Source organism: Poecile atricapillus, chromosome 28, assembly GCF_030490865.1.
Source record: "Poecile atricapillus isolate bPoeAtr1 chromosome 28, bPoeAtr1.hap1, whole genome shotgun sequence".
NCBI lineage: Eukaryota > Metazoa > Chordata > Aves > Passeriformes > Paridae > Poecile > Poecile atricapillus.
Window position 1 is genome coordinate 4,573,583 of NC_081276.1, and position 19,312 is coordinate 4,592,894.

At 50.1% G+C, this 19,312-nt stretch overlaps 1 protein-coding gene across 3 annotated transcripts in view; it reads right to left on the reverse strand.

Moving 5' to 3' along the window:
- SCAMP4 (secretory carrier membrane protein 4) overlaps positions 1-19,312 on the reverse strand; it is a 138,267-nt gene that overhangs the window by 5,811 nt on the left and 113,144 nt on the right. Inside the window, exons 1-5 of one of the 3 annotated variants that reach the window (XM_058858693.1) lie at positions 15,614-15,696; positions 9,838-9,908; positions 9,389-9,442; positions 6,429-6,557; positions 2,602-2,758 (exon numbers count right to left, since the gene is read on the reverse strand). In XM_058858693.1, the coding sequence (XP_058714676.1) occupies positions 2,602-2,758; positions 6,429-6,557; positions 9,389-9,395 (293 nt within the window). In that variant the 5' untranslated portion in view covers positions 9,396-9,442; positions 9,838-9,908; positions 15,614-15,696. Of the gene's footprint in view, positions 1-2,601; positions 2,759-6,428; positions 6,558-9,388; positions 9,443-9,837; positions 9,911-14,954; positions 15,196-15,613; positions 15,697-19,312 lie in introns of those variants that run through there. The other 2 variants (XM_058858694.1, XM_058858695.1) reach the window with 2 other exon arrangements.

The following is a 19,312-nucleotide window of genomic DNA, read 5'->3' on the forward strand; positions in this document are numbered from 1 at the left end:
TCTCTGACCAAACATCAGTGCAGCCTGACACCTGCCCAGCTCCACCCCCGGCAAGGAGGCACGCAGGGGTCTAATGCTGGCAGGCAGAGCTTGTCCATACACTAAAAATGATCACTGAGCATGAGAATTCCAGCTGGGAGTGTTTCAGTGTCTGCTTGTCATTATGTTCCCACGCCCATGGTAAATAATCCAGCACTGGGACATCATAGGAGAGAAAACAGCCATGAGAGAGGTGGGTGGGCCCCTGAAAGCAGAGGCACACTTCCCATCTCTGCAGGCTCCCCATCCTCAGGATGTATAGGTGAGGTCCTTGAGTTTATGCAGGTACAAAAATTAGCATGAAAATGACCCCAAGCAAGCTGCTGACCAGGGACATTCACAGTCTCTGTGATGGGTACACTGGGGGGTTGGCACTGCCCTGCCCAAGTCTGGGCTCTGCCACAAAACATCTTCACCCCATCAAACCAGCCACATCAGGCACATCTAAAGTTCCTCAAACTATCATTTTTAATGATACAAATGATTCCCATACTCTAAGGAACTCAAAGGGCCAATGATTTATCTACAGATCTGCAAAACACCCTTCAGGTGAGGCAGTTTGGTGCAAACGGGAGTGAAGAAAAGAGCTCAAATCACTGCCAGCTCTTGCTTAAACCCTGAAAGTATTTAAATGCTTATTATTTTAATTATGCTAATGATTGTTAGTTTTATAATTCGAGCCCCTGATGCTTTGGGAAGAGATGAGGGAGGTGAGGCACGTGGAAAATCCTCCAGTCAGATCCCCGCTCCTCGGAGCTGCCCGTGTTGGTCTGGGTGTCTGTCACAGATGGTGGCTCTGGAAGATTTGTCATCCTTGAGTATACTCACAATCCCACCCTTCAAATACCACCTCCGAGTACAGCAATGTGAAAGAAATACTTTAGGCAGGGCCTGCTGACAGTGGTGCCTGTCAGAATCCAATTAACAAGGATTAGGCTCGAGGCTGAGCCTTCAAACAGACTCTTGCAACTCCAACCTGAAGGGGCTGGAGGAGTCTTCATTTGAAAGGATCTGCAGGAATTAGTGGGGATACAGAGAAAAGGTGATTTCTCATCCAGCTTTCTGGTGCAGATTTGCTACAGCTTTGCCCTAGCACCAAAGCTCTGCAGCTAATTTAATTTGGGATGCGGTGGGATGACGAAGGTTTTACAGAAGCATCCTCACAGGACAGGGTGCCAGCACTGAAGGGTGGCCTCTTCCAGGGAAAAGAGGGCTGATTTTGCCTCTGGAATCACCACTTGTGATCCCAACAGTGATTTCCGTGCCTCTTCCCAACTGCTGTCCCAGGGGTGATCCCTGGGCTCCCCACGCTGTCCCTGGCGTTGAGTCTTTTTTTAACTGCAAGTCTCTGCACAGAGTAACCTCAGGGACCTCTCAGCATTCACTTGCATAAACACATCCAAACAACGTTCAAGGAATAATGAGAAACGGCCCTTGCAGAGCTCAGGGGAGGTCAGCAGGGAAGAGTAATTTTTCCCAGACTTTAGAATGGAAATTCCTCTTTGAACAGAGCTCCAGCACTTGGAGGCCCTGGGGCTTCTGAGCTTGGGATGGGGACAAACTCCGGCCCCAGAGGGCAAGAGTTCAGAGCTGGGATTTTCACGTCATCTGGAACTTTGAGACAAATCCAACCCTCCTCTTTCCTGCAGAAATGACCCTCCCCTCTACTTCACGATGCCACTGGTGATTTAACAGCACCTGCCCAGTGCTGAGGGCACACAAAGCATCAATTCAGAAGTGCATTTAAACAATTAATTTATCATGTGCTAGACAGGAGCCACCTGCCACCTCCCATTGCCATCAGCTGCTTTTGCTGTTATCCAAACCATCACAGAGCCTGGTGAATAATCAAAATCCAGAGCATCCTACCAGGAAGAGCTTCACCTTCAGAGGGCAAACCCCTGATTGTTGTCTGGGGTGTGGTGGTGGCACTAGAGATGCTCCTCCTTTCCCTGTGTCAGGCTGGGAACTGCTCAGGACCCTCCTAGCTCTGCCAGGCTTTACACATAAATGTTTGAGTGATACCTCGTGGTCCACAGCAAATGCAAATGATAATTAATTAAAGCAAAAATGTAGGATGGCTTTAAATATTTGTGGAGTTTCAGAAGGACTGACTCCAGGGATCTGCTTTTATCTAAAAAGCTAAGCAGACAAGCTCTCAAGTAGCTGGAGACAGAAATCAGAAGAGTTCTCAAAAACTAATAACTTAATAGTCTTCCATCAAAATAAGCTTCAATGAAGCTTTACCAAATTAGTACCTATTTTAATGCTGCACTGAGATGAGGGTGCTGCTAAGTTTGAGATACTTAAGTAAAATATGAATTTAACCTCCTTAGAAGTGGCAAGCTGCTCACCTTCAATCTTATGTGACCCTCAGTTCTGTGTCTAGTATTTGAAAATAGCCACATTCTTCTTCATTTTGAAAGTAAACAAGACATTCAGACATCAGGTACCAAACCTTCATCCCAGCCAGAGAGATCTTCCCAGCAGAACTCCCCAGTAACAACCAGGGAAACATCCAAAGGAAACTGGACCAGGAGCACCTCCTGGGTTCGTACTCACCGAAAGGCTTTGTAGGCAGGTCGGAACCAGCAGACATAGCCACAGGGGCTGAAGAGGATCAGCCAGAGGATGGCCAGCCCAAAGTTGACCCCGTAGCCTCCCCCGATCCACCAGGCCAGGCAGGCGATGAGGTTCACGGCCAGCGTGATGCAGTAAACTGGGGAGAGGGCAGAGGAGAAAATGTGGGGTTGGGAACTTTCAGGACTTTGTGAGAAAAGGAAATAAGATAATGGCTGGAGCTGTGTCAGGGCTTGGGATGGATCTCAGGGCAAGGTTCTTCCCCCCCGAGGGTGCTGGCACTGCCCAGGCTCCCCAGGGAATGGGCCCGGCCCCAAGGCTGCCAGAGCTCCAGGAGCGTTTGGACAGCGCTCTCAGGGATGCTCAGGGTGGGGTTGTTGGGGTCTCCTGGTTAACACCAGGAGCTGGACTGGATGATCCTTGTGGGTCCCTGCTAACTCAGGATATCCCAGGACTCAAGGAAGTCCCCAGGGTTGCAATGGGAAGGGTCCCTGGGGCAGCAGTGCAGCTGCTCTGAGTGAGAGTCCCAGGCTCCTGTGTGACCTGGAGCTGGGAGCACAGGAACATCCAGCTCCAGAGCCAGATCCTGCAGCACAGGGATGAGGGAACTCTTGTACGACCTGTCAAAGCATGGACAGCATAAGCAGCAACTGATGTGACCAATACTCAGGCCAGTGTTGTTATGAATTATGAACAAGGTCTAATTTCCATTTATAGCAAAACCCCTTTGTGGGAGGAGAGGGGGGTAACCCAAGCCCTGCCCCTGCCTCTGAATGACTCTCTGCTTGCTGGGGCTGCCTCAGGAGCTATCTCTGAGCCAGCTCAGTGCCTTGCAGGCTCTCTCTCCGCTTCCCTGGGCCTCTGAGGAAGCCTGGATATCTTGGGGGCTTGGCAGTGCTGCCTTGAGCAAGGGGATAAACAAACTCCAATCAGGCTGAGAATATGGGACCACAGGGGCGGCTTAGAGGCCTTTTCACATCCCTGTCCCTGTCACTTGGATAAAAAGGAACAGTTGACAAAGGCTCCCAGAGCACAGCAGTGCTGCACTAAGCAGTAGTATATGAAGGAATGCTGTTCCCCCAGTTTTCTGAAGCTCACATCCCTGGAAAGGGGGTTCAGCCCCAAGCCAGGGGCTCCCCACAGCTGTCCCTGCATCCCCACCAGGCTCTGCCAGGCTCAAAGAGGCCAATTTACAATCTCCTATTTTGGAAAACTGGTGGGGACTCTTAAAACCCTTTGTGGTAACCTGTATCAACAAGCACAGGAAAGGAGAAGGTAAAAGGTCCAAACACCAAAGACCCTCCAGCACAGCCTGGTGATGAGCTGAGCTCATGAGAACACTCGGGACCTTGGCCTCAGTTATCCAGGCAGAATTAAATCCCTGAATTTCTCTTCACCTGTGCCAAGGGAATGTGTCCTGCCCATTCCAGACTTCACTCCCTGCCATGGCTCTGCAGCTCATCTGCACATCACTGCCTTGGTCCTTCTGACTCTTCTCTCTCCGCCTGGGCACTGACCCACCTGCCTTCACACAGCCTGGGGGTCCTGAACAACTGCAAGATTTTATGGTCACAAAATAATACTGACAACACAATCAGGGGAATGAAACCTATACCCAGCTGCTACTTCTGACTTACACATGGCCTGAGAGTAAAATAAAACATTGTTTTACTGCAAAGAAAATGTCTTCTGAGTAGCCATCGAAGCTTTGTACACAATGGTTTGGATGAGTCCTAATGTTGGGGGGAAGAACATTAGTTATTTAAATTAATTAAATCTAGGTATTTAAACTAACAGTTTGTAGATTCCCTGTCCCTGGAAGTGTTCAAGGCCAGGCTGGACAGGACTTGGCGCACCCTGGGATAGTGGAAGGTGCCCATGGCAGGGGGTAGCACTGGATGGGCTTTAAGGTCCTTCCAACCCAAACTATTCTGGGATTCCATAAATCTATGATATTTCATTTACACACCAATTAGCTGTACTTCTCCAAATATTCATTTTCAGAAGCAATTTATTCTTCAAAAGTTACTTATTTTAAAATACTTGACAAAACACCAAGCCAAGAGCATCTACAAAGTTTTAAGGAACTTTTGGCTCTCCTGTGCCTCAGGTCGGAGTTTGTTCTCCAGCAGTGGGAGCTCTGGTACAACCTTCCCCAAACCTCCCTCCACCTTAATCCAGTGCTCACATCCAATTAAACTAATGAGCAATCACCCTTCCAGCAACAAACTTGTGTGTTTCTATTTTTCAAAACTGGCCCTTTCTTGTTTACCTTCTTCCCTTTACACGTCGCTCTCCAACCCACGCAAAAAAATCAGGGAGACCCCCAAAGGAAGTGCTCTGCAGATGGAAATGTGAAACTCCTGAGAGCAGGAGATGGAAATGTGAAACTCCTGGTGCAGATGGCAGCTCTCCTGGCCATGCCCAAATCCCTGGCTCTCCTCCAGCCTGCCATTAACTCGACTGAGGGACTCTTTGTTTTGGGAGAGGGGAGGACAAAGGCGGCTTTACAGCTTCGGCATCGCACCAGTGAGTCTGGAGGGACAGGCAGCTTCTTCAGGCAAGAAAATTACAGAGCTCATTGCAGCAGCTCCACATAACCAAAGAACAATGGAGCCATGGATTATGCCATTATTTATGCACACAAATCTCTCTCCTACACACATCCCGTGCATCTGGAATAAAAGCCATGCCACCAAATGCAGAGCTGGCAGAAAACAAGCTTTCCTTCAGTGAGAAGGGTAAAGAGGATGACAAGCATTTGGGGAAAAAAAGATAAGCAAGGCAAAAAGATTCTTAATCTTCCAAAGCATTCCCTGTGGTTTCCTAGGCCTGCCACACCGATTTCATTCCTTGGAGAAGAATGGTCAATTTTCATTGCTGGCTTCTGAATGGCTGAGGGAAACAACAGGAGCCCAGGGCCAGGAGCTCTGTTCAGAGCACAGAGTATCAGCACATCACCAGCTGTGACAGGATCAGCTCCCAACTCCAGCAGGATGGGGAATGTCTGGGGGGCTCTGCACAGCTAAGGCAGAGCCAGCATGCAGCTAGAAGACACTGCTTCCATTGGGAAGGGAAATGTGAGGATAAGAGGGAATTTCAGCCTTTCTAGAATTCCAGGAAGACTTCTTCCAAGGTGGGGAAAGAGGTAGCAGCAAATGGGCTACAATTATTTTTTCTAAAATTCTCCTTCTTACTTACTCTTACCCAGGGGAACTGGGAATTTCCTTAAGGTACCTATTTTTGGGAGTTAAACAGGGCTTATAAAAAGGCTGGAGAGGGACTTTGGACAAGGGATGGAGGGACAGGACACTGCCAGAGAGCAGGGGTAGATTGGGAAGGGATTCTTTCATGTGAGGGTGGGCAGGCCCTGGCACAGGGTGCCCAGAGCAGCTGTGGCTGTCCCTGGATCCCTGGAAGTGCCCAAGGCCAGGCTGGACGGGGCTTGGAGCAGCCTGGGATGGTGGAAGGTGTCCCTGCCATGGCAGGGGGTAGAATGAGATGATCCTTCAGGTCCCTTCCAACTCAAACCAGTCTGAGATTCTATGATCATTTGACATTAATAAAGGTATCAAAGGTGGTCTGCTATTTACTAACAGACTTTTCCAGCACTGCCACCCTCTCTTCTTCAAGATTATTCAAGAATTCAAGGTACAGCAGCTTAAAATTCAGGCATAAAGTTGTATTAGAGTATTCCAAGGGGGATCATTGCCCCTCATCAAAACTTTAAAGCACATTAGTCATTGAGATCTATGGGGTTTTGCTACACAAACACCTTTTTCCAGCACAGGTGTTTTTATTCAACTTACAGATCCACACATGATAGATTCTCTTCACCAGGAACTGGTAATCGATGGGAATTTCATCAGCAAAATTCTGGTAGAAACACGGTTTCAGAGGGATGAACTTGGGGAGCGGTGGGAAGTTATTCACCTTTTCTGGAACACAGAACACAGATTTCAGCTGAGAGCAGAAATGTGTTGTATCCTCCACACCCTTCCGACAGTGCTGCACATTCATCCTCTCCCTGGACCACAAATATATTGGTTTTCTTCCTCAGCAGTGGACAAGACATTTATTCTACTACACACAAGGCTGAGAGGGGAATAGAAACAAGCTAATGAACATCACATGGATTTAACACCTTTACACATCTGTGTGAAGTTGTGTGAAAGAAAAAAACAACTTAAAATAAGCTCCAGGATAAGCTTCCTCAGGAAGGGGGAGGTGTCAGCAACATCTGGGGGAAGCAGCTGCACAGCGGTGTTCAGTTACAACCCTTCTGAAATCCACAGCAAGAAAGAAAGGCTGGGGAGGGTCCAGACAAGCAGATTTACCTTCAGCCACCAGCTCTGAGTAAGCAGGAGCCTGTCCTGGCCAGGGTCAGGCCTTAAGACCTGTTGTAGCCTGGAACAATAAGGAAGGGTGCCTGAAGGCATCCCCAAACTGGAATTCTGTACCCAGGTATCATCCAGTGCTGGGAAATAAGTGAAATGTTGGGAAGGAATTGTTGGCTGGGAGGGTGGGGAGGCCCTGGCACAGGGTGCCCAGAGCAGCTGGGGCTGCCCCTGGATCCCTGGCAGTGTCCAAGACCAGGCTGGACGGGGCTTGGAGCAGCCTGGGATGGTGGAAGGTGTCCCTGCCATGGCAGGGGTGGCACTGGATGGGCTTTGAGGTCCCTTCCAACCCAAACCATTTTGTGATTCCATGTCAGGGATGATCTTGTTTTGAAAACACACATGATTTTTAATGGAAAAAGGCTACATTCAAGTTTTTCCTGCAAGGTTAAGCCCTAGGAAAAAGGACAAAAAAGAAAAAAAAAAAAGCAAAGGAAAAAAACAAAGAAAAAAAAGCAAATGCTTTGCATTCAGAGACAATAAATCAGCAAATGCTGCCAAAAGCTATATGGTAAAGAAAACCCTACCTTGGGAAGAATTTCTGTTTTAAAATCAAGTAATTAAATGCCTAAATCCTCTGCTGCTGTCAGCTCCCAGATCTGTGTGTGTGTGCCTGGATGTGTGTTCCTACATGTTTGGGAATGTTTGCTCTTGCCTTCCAGAGCTGATTAAAGTTTGATTCCAGGGCATTGTGACTAATTGTCTCTAGCCTCCTTCAGCCCCAGTAAACAGAATTAAAAACAACCAGAGGAAGAGATGAAGAATGTCCTGGGAAAACCTCCAAATGGCGCAGGAGACAAGAGGAAATGTCTGAACAAGAACTGTCAGCACAAGAGTTCCCCTTCTCTTCCCATTATCTCCGGCTGAGGAGACATTTTGCAGGAGCAGCTCCTCAGCTCTGTTTGAAGGTTGGCAGGGAAGAGCCTAGAGCTGCAGCCAGGCTTTAGGAAGGAAAAAGGCTTTCCCTCATGCATATTTTCACACAGAAAATATGGTGAGAACGCCCACTGGGAATACATCAGAAGTAGCTATGGAATAATGTCTGAAGTCACCAGCCCAATTTGACTTGTCCTGATAAAAACAAACATCAAGTCTTTTTCCCCTCCTCACCCATCTCCCTGAAAACCATTTTACATTAATTCAGATGCCCTCCAAGCTGGTTTGAGTTACTGGTTAACACCACTGCTGACTCCATCCCATGGAGAGCTGATGGATGCTTTCAAAGTCCACAGGAATTTGGATTCCTTTGCATTAATTTTTTTGTTTGCTGTAAGCACCTAATGGGATTTCTCCTGCACATAGTGTCCCTGCAGCCTAGAAAGGGATTTAACAATGCTGGATCAAGGGAAAGGGAGGGGATACAGCTGAAAGGACAGGTCTCTAGGGAAGCCAGTAAGACCAAGATTAATCAAATGCAGTGAAAGCAGATTCTCTAACAATTTTTTTTTTTCCTGAGGGATGAGGAAACTTGTTCTGTCCCTCTTCAACAGCTGAAGCTGCAGATTGTTCCTTTGGTTCTGCTCTCTCCCATTTTCTGTCATGGACAGCAGAGCTTCTGCCAGCTCCCAGTACAGAGCTCCCACGTGGTGGGGCCAAAACCAAGCAGCCACTGCATTGTCCATTTTTCCATTTGTTATTTTTCAAGCTCATAAAATGGTCCAAACACCCTCACAGTTGTTTGCTAGGTACACAAAGCTGGAGATTACACCTCTTCTCTGCTGCTACCCAGCTGCTGCCCACCTCCTCCCACCCAGAGACCCCGCAGTTCCCAGCTGTTCTGGGTTACTCCTGAGATTAGACAAAATAAATTACATTAAAATATCCCCTTTCATGTCTGATTGCAGAGCTCAGAGTGCTACAGTTCTCCTATCAAGGCTGGGATCAACACATCAGATCAGCAAATGCACCCCATGCTTTCAAAAACCAAACTGCGTCACCCATGAGCTGCAGCTGGAGGCAAATTCCAGACTTCTTATTTTAAAAGAAGTTGGAATTTTGTTCCTAATTTCACTGCAAGCAAAATTCAGATGGATTAATGTCAATAGCACAGCTAGGAACACTGTGGAAAGCCTCTGGAAAGAAGGAATTGTACTCATGTACTTTTTTTCTGAGTAAATTCCATCCTCATAAACTTTCAAGCAAGTCACATCTGAACCTTTATCACTTGAGCAGAAACCTCAGGTGACAGATCAGGACACAGCAGGAAAGTAAATGTGACCAAGGCAAGAGAAGTAGCTGAAGAGCTTTAGGGATCACCAAGGTCTCGGGAAGGGACACAGGTCACATTCCTGACACGTTACAGCCCCCACAGCACCATGAACAACACCCTCTGAAACCACTCTCCCTACCTGCTGTGTCTGAGGTGCTCTTACCTGCCATTTCTAATACTTGTGTTCCCTGGTGAGGTTTCAGACAGAGCAACAGATCTGTTGGAGAAAGGAAATCAGGTCAGCACATGTGCCTAACCAGCACCCAGAGAACCTCCTGGAACTGGGAATGTTCCCAGCATGTGACAAACAAGAGTCTGGGGTTCCCACTACAAACTACTCGTGTCAATCACCCAGAGGAGGAAGGCTGGAGCCTTCCAGAAAGGATCCTGATTTCTCCTTGTGCAGAGGAAGCTCTGGCAGCACCTCATTCAGCCACTTGCAAGCTTTGTATTATCCAGCAGCAAACAAATGTGCCCCTGGCAGTCCCTGGCAAAGGCTGAGGATGCTCAGGGAGCCCCTGCCAGAACACCTGCAGCTCCCAGGGACAGCCACACAGGTCAGGGTGGGACCCAGCAGAGCCATAAATTGGAAGAGAAATGTGTAGAGCTCACCAGACTTAATGCCTCATTTAGGTGTTGAGATGATTGGTTGGCTCCTGGCTCTCTGTGGTGCTTCCCAACTCCTGGAACAAACAGATAATCCCTGTTAGCTGGGCACTAAACTGCTGCTTAACAAAAAAATAATCAGCTGGAACCAAACCCAACACCCCTCATTATTTTAGAAATTCTGCACAAATGCAGATTCATTCTTCCTGTTACCACCACTGAGCGTAGCTGTAACTCTGGCAGAAGCAAATCCTGGGAAGTTTACCCAGCATCAGCTGTGGTGCTGATTTTGGCAGAGCTGATCCCACAAATGAAATACAGAGAGGTCTTTGCTAAGTTTTAATTCCACCTTAAGGATAAAAACACCACGTGTCCCTACCTGCAAATCCCAGAATGGAAACACAGAACACACAAACCAACCCTGCAAACCAGCACTGTGGAGTCTGACAGAAACAAAGGCAGTCTAGACTAAAATCTGCTCCTAAAAGCACACATGCAGCAGCAGGGTCAAAACAAAATTTGTATCCAAATCCCTCAGGATTTACAGCAGCTGGTTCCCCTTTGCTGCACCTCAGTGCTGTCCTCACTTGTGCCCCAGGTAAGGTCTGGAGGCTGCAGAGCTTTGCACTGGCAGAGCTGTTTTGTTGGGTTGCTTTTGCTTTTCATTTAAACAACTCTAACCCAGCCCCATGGAGACAACAGCACCCGGGACTGTACCAGCAACCTGTTCTTCTTCTTCCTCTGCAGAGATGTACAAGCTTAGATATGTCTGCACAGAGGAGAACACGTTGTTTTCCTGGAGCAGACTCTAGGAAGCCCCAGAGTGTGGACAGGAGGCTCTGTCCCCTGGGAGCTGCTATGGGATCAATCCCTGAGGCCTCAGAGCTGTCCCTCAACACCAACTCTGCCCAACAGTTTTGTATCAGATGGTTTGGAAATGGGAGCCTTTTGCTGTGCATTTTTCTGATGTGTGAAAACAAAGGATGAACGCAGTTAAGAACACCGTTAAAACTTCCCCCCACCCTTCTGCAGCTGCTCCTGGTTGAGATCTGTGAATTTCAAGAACAAATGGCCCATGAACACCAGCTACACTAAAGCACTAAGAGAGAGGCATCATTTACTGAAGAATGAGCCTGTAAATAAGGTCATTCCTCAGAAGAGGGTTATTTAGCTACTGCACTTCAGTGTTGGTGTCCTACAGCTGCAGAGAGGTGTCTGTCCACTGCAAAGGAAAAGACTGAGGGGGACATTCCTGGCTTGACAATGGGTTTCCTGCAATGGCCAAACAATGGTGTTCCTGTGTCCTCCTCTCAAGGAGACCTGTGGTGCTGTGGAGAGGCTTTAACTCAAATAAATAAATAAAATAAAATAAAAAAATAATAATAAATAAATAAAAACCCCAGACAAAGCAGCGTTGTGGTGATGCACCCCCTTCCACAGAAAGATATGGCTTGGATCCACAAAGCACCATTAAGAACACTTCTTTCAGCAAGGAGAAGCACACATGGCCGTGTTTAACACTGAGGAATCACTTCCTGAGATTTTCTGACCTTCCCAGCTCCTGGTAAAAGGATAGGGAGCTTCTTCCCAAGAATTTCTTCCCAATATCCAATCTAACTGTACCCTCTGTCTGTTTGGAGCCATTCCCCCTTGCCCCATCACTACACCCTCTTATAAACAGTCCCTCTCCAACATGTAAATCAGATCTCTATTCACCTGCATCTTTTCAGTTTGACTGGGAATAAGTGAAACCCAAGACTCTGCATCCACTGCAGAGATTTTCCTCATCTATAACCCACTGCTTGTGGCAGGAGGAAAATCCCACACATGCTAAGGGAACTCCAGTGTGAAGTAAACTTCCTTTTTCCACTGTGCTCATCCATGGTCAATGAATAACTCTGAAGTTCACAGTCCAATGCACATGACTCAGGAGTCCACTTGAGACAGTTGGAGCTTTTCTTCACCAGGATCTTGCAGACAAAATGCCCTGTGTCAGTTCTAGGGACACCACTTCCCTCTCAGACTGAGACACCAACACAAGCGGTGCTGTTTTTCCAGGCAGACAACACCACGATTCCTTTGAATGTGACTGCAGTGTGAAACACTGCACCATCTCAGACTAGGGAAAATTTTGTGAAGGAATACCTATAGGAATCTGCTTTGAGGCACATTTTGAGTATCACAGAATTCTGGAATATCCTGAGCTGGAAGAGACCCACAAGGATCATCCAGTCCAACTCCTGGCATTAACCAGGAGATCCCAAGAACCCCACCCTGAGCATCCCTGAGAGCGCTGTCCAAACGCTCCTGGAGCTCTGGCAGCCTTGGGGCCGGGCCCATTCCCTGGGGAGCCTGGGCAGTGCCAGCACCCTCGGGGGGAAGAACCTTGTCCTGAGATCCATCCCAAGCCCTGGCACAGCTCCAGCCCTTCCTGGCCTCCTGTCCCTGGCCCAGAGCAGAGCTCAGCCCCTGCCCCTCCGCCTCCCCTCGGGAGGAGCTGCAGCCCCCGAGGAGCCTCCCCTCAGTCTCCTCTGCTCCAGCTGAACGAGCCCAGTGCCCTCAGCTGCTCCTCAGAGCCTTCCCCAGCTCCGTGTCCCTCCTCTGGACACTCCAACAGCTTTGGATCCTCCTCATCTTGTGGTGCCCCAAGTGCCCCCAGCACTGGAGGTGAGGCTGCCCCAGTGCAGAGCAGAGTGGGACAATCCCTCCCTGGGCCTGGTGGCCCTTTGGGCTGCCAGGACTCACTGGTGACTCAGATCCAACTTGCCACCAACCAGGACCCCCAGGTCCCTTGCCAGGGCGCTGCTCTCCAGCCTCTCATTCCCAGTCTGTCCCTGCATCCAGGGCTGCCCCATCCCAGGGCAGGATCTGACACTTGCCCCTGTCACATGGTTGGGGATTTCTCAGCCCCAGCCTTTGTCAGGACTCTCTGTGGAACCTCCCCGCCTTCCAGGGGGTCAGCAGCTCCTCCCATTTTAGTGTCATCTGCAAACTTACTGAGTATCCCCCGCATTCCTGCTACTGCAAACGCTACTCCTTAGTCCCTGCTTTATTCTGCCAATATCAAATAGTTTTAAAAGTTTGTTATTTCTCCCTGCTGTTATCTTCACTAGCACAGAAGGGTGGCAGAGAACAAGCAAAGGCCAGGCCAAAAGACTAGCAGTGACAGGGAGGTGGGAGAGCTGAATTCATTCCTGCTTTGCCATAAACCCACCAAGTGACCTGGAACACGTCTCCAAGGCCAGATTCACAGGATACGGGCTCCTCTTGTGCCCTGCAGCCAATCTCAGAAGAGCCCAATATCCCAAGCTTTCCATCCAACAAATCCCCCAGTTTCTGAGTCCTTGCCTAGGATATTTGCTATACTGATTTCATATTTTCATTCTGATTTGATGACTCTGCTCCCAGGGAACAAGTGACAGGACAAGAGGAAATGGCTTCAAATTGTGCCAGGGGAGGTTCAGGTTGGACATCAGGAGGAATTTCTCCATGGAAAGGATGGTCAGGCCTTGGCAGGGGCTGCCCAGGGAGGTTGGAAGTCCTCATCCCTGAAGGTGTCCAAAGAAGGCCAGGATGTGGCACTCGGTGCTCTGGGCTGAGGACAAGGTGGGCATTGGCCACAAGATGGACTCGATGACCTTGAAGGTCTTTTCCACCTTTAAGGACTCTGTGACTCTGCGATGCAGTGAGGCCAAGAGCTTCCTCACAATCCTGTACTCCAGGGTTTCATGCAGAGCACTTTGACAAGAGCAAACTGAGGGGCAGGATCTCAGCACAGAGCAGAACTGCCCACACTCCCTCATCAACACGGATTTAATGATGGGAACACAAGCAGAATGAGAAACCAGGGCACAACACACACCTCCTGACAGTGGTTCAAGCTGAGCCTTTGGGGAGGACCATCAGACCAGGTGGGTTTCAGAACCCACCCAGACCCTTCAGAAGAGCCTAAAAGGAATGAGACCCCCACAGGGATCTGGGAGATCTGGATTTGAAATCACTCAGCTCGGCAGGGAATCGGTGCAGCCTCTGGTGCTCCCAACACAAACAAATGCCTTTCTCATAATCTCACCAGTTGAATTTAAAGTAGTGGTTGAATTTAAAGTGGAAAGTGGTGGCTCTGCACTGGTTTCAAGACAAAAGGCTGGGTTTGAACCTCTTCCAGATGCCCAGCTCTTACAAGGAACTTCCCAGAGAGCCCAAGGCAGCAGCAGCCACTCCAAAACAATCAGCTCAGCATTAGGAACCCAGAGCTGACATAGCTTGGCTTTGGTGGTGTTTCCTCTCCCTGACGCACCACCAGCCCTCACAGGGTGGGACACTGCCCCTGCAGCCAAAAAATAACTCCAAAAGCCACCCAGCACAACCAGGGAGAATAGGGAAACTGTATGGCAGCAGTGGCCTGAGAAAAGGAGCACAAAAAAAGCGAAGTTACAAGGGTTATGCCCCTCCCATGTCATTCCAAAATCAGCTCCAAATTCCAGGAGCCTTGTGGGGATGCCTGGCTATGCAGGGGCCTCTGCTGTCCCATCTCCCCCCATCCTGGAGCTGGGGAGACAGCAGAATTGGAAACAATTCCTCTCAGGGCTCCCCCAGCCTGTTTACACAGCCCTATACCTGCTGCCTCAGTAGGTGGGCAGAAGCCTTAATTTGCCTATGCAAAACCCACAGCAGACAAATATTGATTTTGGTACAACCACATCAAGATGTGAAGCGTGGCTGTTCAGGAACAGAAACTCAACTCAAGGAGACAGAAAGCACAGAAATACCTGTGCTTAGGACACAAGCCTGTTCCACACCTTGACACCTGCTCAGACTGGCCTCACACAGAACTGGATTGCAGACAGCAGCAGAAATATTAATTAGCCCAGAATAACACTGAAATGTAGATAAATCAATCCATCAAGTGCTTAATTTCTAACCCATTGCTCTCTTCATCAGAGGTTCCACAAATGAGTTTCTTGAGAGAGTTACAAAACGCTGAGACCAGAAATTAAAAGGAGAAATGAAATTACAACATCCAGGTGCTCTCTATCGAGGGCAACGCACACATCTCCGGTACCCGAACCACACAGCTCAGACAAGTTCACCCTCAAAACCCCTGGAGGATCCCCGTCACGAACCTCCCAGGTGGGAGAGGGGCCGCTGGGCTGTGCCACCCTGTCCCCGCTGTGTCCCCCCGAGCGCTGCCAGCCGCGTCCCCAGGGCCGGGCCGGGAAGGAGCCGAGGGAGGCAATTCCCGAGAGCCCCTCGGGAGCGGATGGAGCCGGCAGCCCCCGGGCCAGGGGGGTCTCACCAGCCGCGGCACACGGGACACGGCCCGGCTCCTCCCGCCCGTGCCCCCGATAGCGGCTCCCAGCGGGGCCGCCCCCGATCCCTCCCCCGCCCGGGCTGTCCCCGATTCCTCCCCACACACGGCCCGTCCCCCCAGACCTGTCCCCGATACCTCCCCCATCGCTGCCCCGTTACACCCCCGGGCTCAGGGAGTGTCACGGACCCCCCTCACCCCCGCTACACCCGGAGACCACCCGCGGCCCCTCCCGACCCCCCGCTCCCCCCCACTCCCGGCTCCGCCGTCCCTCCTCCGTGGTCCCCTGCTCCCCCTCATCCTCCCGACTCGCAGCTCCCCTTCCCCCGGCAATTCCCCGAGCCCGAGCTCCCGCTCCGGGCCCCCAGTTCCCTCCACTCGCGCTCCCCCTCTCCGAGCCCCGTATCCTCCATCCCCCGGCCCATTTCGCCCCTGGCCCGCCCGGTGCCCCCGGCCCGATTCCCCCGCGCCCACCTCAGCGAGCACCCGCTCCCGCTCCCCCCGGGCCGCCGCGGGGAGCGCTGGGAAACAGAGTCCCGCCAATAGCAGCCGCCGCTGCACGTCCCGCGCCAAAAACTACAACTCCCAGCGTGCCTCGCGGCGCACTCCCGCTGCTGTCATGTGAGGGGCAGGGCGGAGGGGAGGGGCGGTGGCGCGGGACGGCAGCCGGGAGGGACAGAATTGTCCGAAGTACCGGGACCGACCCCGCCCGGGGCTCTGCCGGGGGGGAGATGCTCCAGGGGCTGGGACACGGCTGGGAGAGCTGGGGGTGCTCACCTGGAGAAGAGAAGGCTCCAGGGAGAGCTCAGAGCCCCTTGCAGGGCCTAAAGGGGCTCCAGGAGAGCTGGAGAGGGACTGGGGACAAGGCCTGGAGGGACAGGACACAGGGAATGGCTCCCAGTGCCAGAGGGCAGGGCTGGATGGGATATTGGGAAGGAATTGTTGGCTGGGAGGGTGGGCAGGCCCTGGCACAGGGTGCCCAGAGCAGCTGTGGCTGCCCCTGGATCCCTGGCAGTGCCCAAGGCCAGGCTGGATGGGGCTTGGAGCAGCCTGGGATGGTGGAAGGTGTCCCTGCCATGGCAGGGGTGGCACTGGAGGAGCTTTGAGGTCCCTCCCAACCCAAACCATTCTGGGACTCTTGTATAGCTCAGTCCCGAGAGTACAGATAAAATTAAAGTTTTTCCAATTAAAGACTTTAAAAGGATTCATTTTCAGTCTCAGTTGTGAAAAACGAGGTTCACTCTCCTGTTAAATTTTAAAAGGTTTAATAAAGACAATAAGAGACAGAAAGTAAACAGTAAGAGCCAGGTGTCTTGGTGTGCTGCCAAGAGCACACTTGGTATATTTGGAACACATCTTATTCTGTTGTAGGGGTTTAATGTATATTTAAATTTTTTTAAGAAGTATTTTGCATGGTTACGCTTTGGGTCTGCTTTTTTAGAGCATGCATCTTAGAAGTTTAATTTTTCTTTATTACTTTTTTATTTGGGTTGGAGTTCCTTCTTTTACAGGCAGGCAGTGTCGATAGCATCTTGGGCTTCATCATTTCTCTACTGGAGATTATTTTGCTTTGTACAGACAGGACATAGATTCAACGTCTAAAATTTTTTTTGACTTACACTTAAAACTTGTTAGCAGGAGAAAAAGACATAGTAAAATATATAGCATTCATCTTAATACTTGTGAAAAGCCAATATCACAATCTGGATTTATAACACAGTCTTTGCTAAAATTTAAAATCACTATTTCCAACATTATTAATTGTTTTTTTGAATTATTTTTTTACTTTATAAAACAGATTTTATTTTTCTTAATGTAAATTTTGTTCAATATACATCTATGTACCCACAGAACACCTCAGTAAAAAGTTGTAATTCATACATTACGTTATTTTTTATTTAGTATTATGAAAAATTCCGACAACAGTTTTGTCCTTAAATAAGTATTTTCTTCCTCCCCTGCCCTCCCTTCCTGAGCTGACTGGTCTGAAAGAGGAAAATTTATTTAGTTTATTTATTTTCTGCTCCCTTCCAGCCTGAACACTTTTGTTTGGTTCTAGAGCTCATTAAATGCTCATTTTCACCGCATTAGAATTAATGTGGGTAGGGGTACGTCTCCAAGATCTTAGCTCTGCAAATCCTGTTAATTCGGGTGTATAAAAACCCAAATCAACTTTAAAATCCATTTCCAAGCGCTGGGGCCGTGGTTTGTGTCTCTCGCAGCTCCAGGGAGTGTGTCAGGCTCATCCCTCTTAGCTGAGCGAATGCTGAGACATCTCTCTGTAACCTTACCCTAAAATCCCCCCAAAACTCACCCAGCCCTCCTGAAATGCAGCTCCTGAAATGTCCCAGCCCTGCCCTGCCTGGGCTGCCCCGTTTTGCCGGGGATTTGCCCCAAAGCGGGGCCGGGCAGTGCCGCTGGCTCCGGGGTTTTCCAGCTGGGAGGGTGTTTTTGGGAAGGAAGGCTCGGGTCTGTTCCCATCCATCCGGATCATCGACACGCAGGGAATATTTTGGGTGTGAACCAGCAGAGGTCACTCGGCCCCAGTAAATCCAGTGTGGCTGGACCAGTAAGAGAGGGAGCGTTACTGGGGGACAGCGGGGAGGGTCCCCAGACTCCTGTCCCCTGTCCCATGGGATCCCATCCCTCCAGAGCCCACCCTGACCCCGGACTTCAGGTCTGAAACCTCCTTGACAATCCCCAGCTTCTCCCTTGGAGCCATTTCTCCCGAATATTTTTTGTTTGTTTGTTTAAAGAGCAGCTCTTCACAAGGAATTTTAAAATGGATTTGCCATGCTTTTATTTATTATTTTATTTTCCCGAAATACACCAAAGAAACAGGATTTTTTTAGGGGTGGGGAAGACACGTATTTTTTCAAATGAAAGCAAAAATGTCGGTGTGCAGCAATCCAAGGGCGGCACCCTCGGCTCTGGTGCTCCCACATGGGACACAGCGCACCCCTGGACACCCCAGCTCCACTCCAACCCCAAAATGGGTGATGGCCTTTCCCAGCATCTCCACAAGCTGTGCCCTGTTTCGGGGTGTTCCCAGCTCTTGGGAGCAGCCAGGATTCATCCTGCAATATTTGAACTCCAAATGGGTGGGAAGGTGGAAGAGGAAAATTGTTGTTCCCTGGGAATGGCCGAGAGCAGCAATGGGAGCTGGCATTGACTGACCCTGCTGCTCCAAGAATCCCTTTTTCATTATTTCCTTCTGCTCCACAGCTCCTGGACAGCCCAGCTGTGCTCCTGAGGGAAACAGCTCTGGATCTGCACAGCAGCAGGGAATGGACACCCAGGTGAGATCCACAGGGGAAGCAGAAGGAAACGAGGATGAGATTTACACGTTTCACACCCAGTGATCCCTTTGACCTGCCTGAACCCAGAGCAGAGAGTCAAAGAATCCTGGAATATCTTGAGCTGGAAAGGACTCTCAGGGATGATCAGTGCAGCCCCTGGCCCTGCCCAGACACCCCAAGAACCCCACCCTGAGCATCCCTGAGAGCGCTGTCCAAACGCTCCTGGAGCTCTGGCAGCCTTGGGGCCGGGCCCATTCCCTGGGGAGCCTGGGCAGTGCCAGCACCCTCGGGGGGAAGAACCTTGCCCTGAGATCCATCCCAAGGCCTGGCACAGCTCCAGCCCTTCCTGGGCTCCTGGCCCTGGCCCAGAGCAGAGATTGGTGCCTGGTATCCAAGTCCTTGCATCCTTGTTAAATCCAGGACACCCAGAAACATCCGTGTATAATGCCCTGGTATATCTGGGGTGTTTTCTTCCTAGGACTGGGAACTGTTTGAAAATGACTCCCAAATTCTCCTCAGCTGTCCCTGATTCCTTCCCACAGATGCACAATCCCCCCAGACCTGTCTCCAATCTCCTGCCCCAAAATGTGTCCCCAGTACTGCCAGGTGCAGTCCCTGTCCCTCAAGGGGTTCTTAAACTGCATTCCCAGGTGAAGAATCTTCCCAAACCTCTGCTCTTCCTTGGAGTGCCCAGGCTGGAGGACACAGAGGAGCTGGGAAGTGCTTCCAGGAACTCCAAACCAAACACACACCCACAGGGCACTGATCCAGCCTCCTCCTGGCTCACTTTGCTGTGCTCTTGGCATTAAATGAAGCAAGAACACCTCCCAGTGTCTGAAATCTACCCTCATATCCAAATCCTGCACAGGATAGA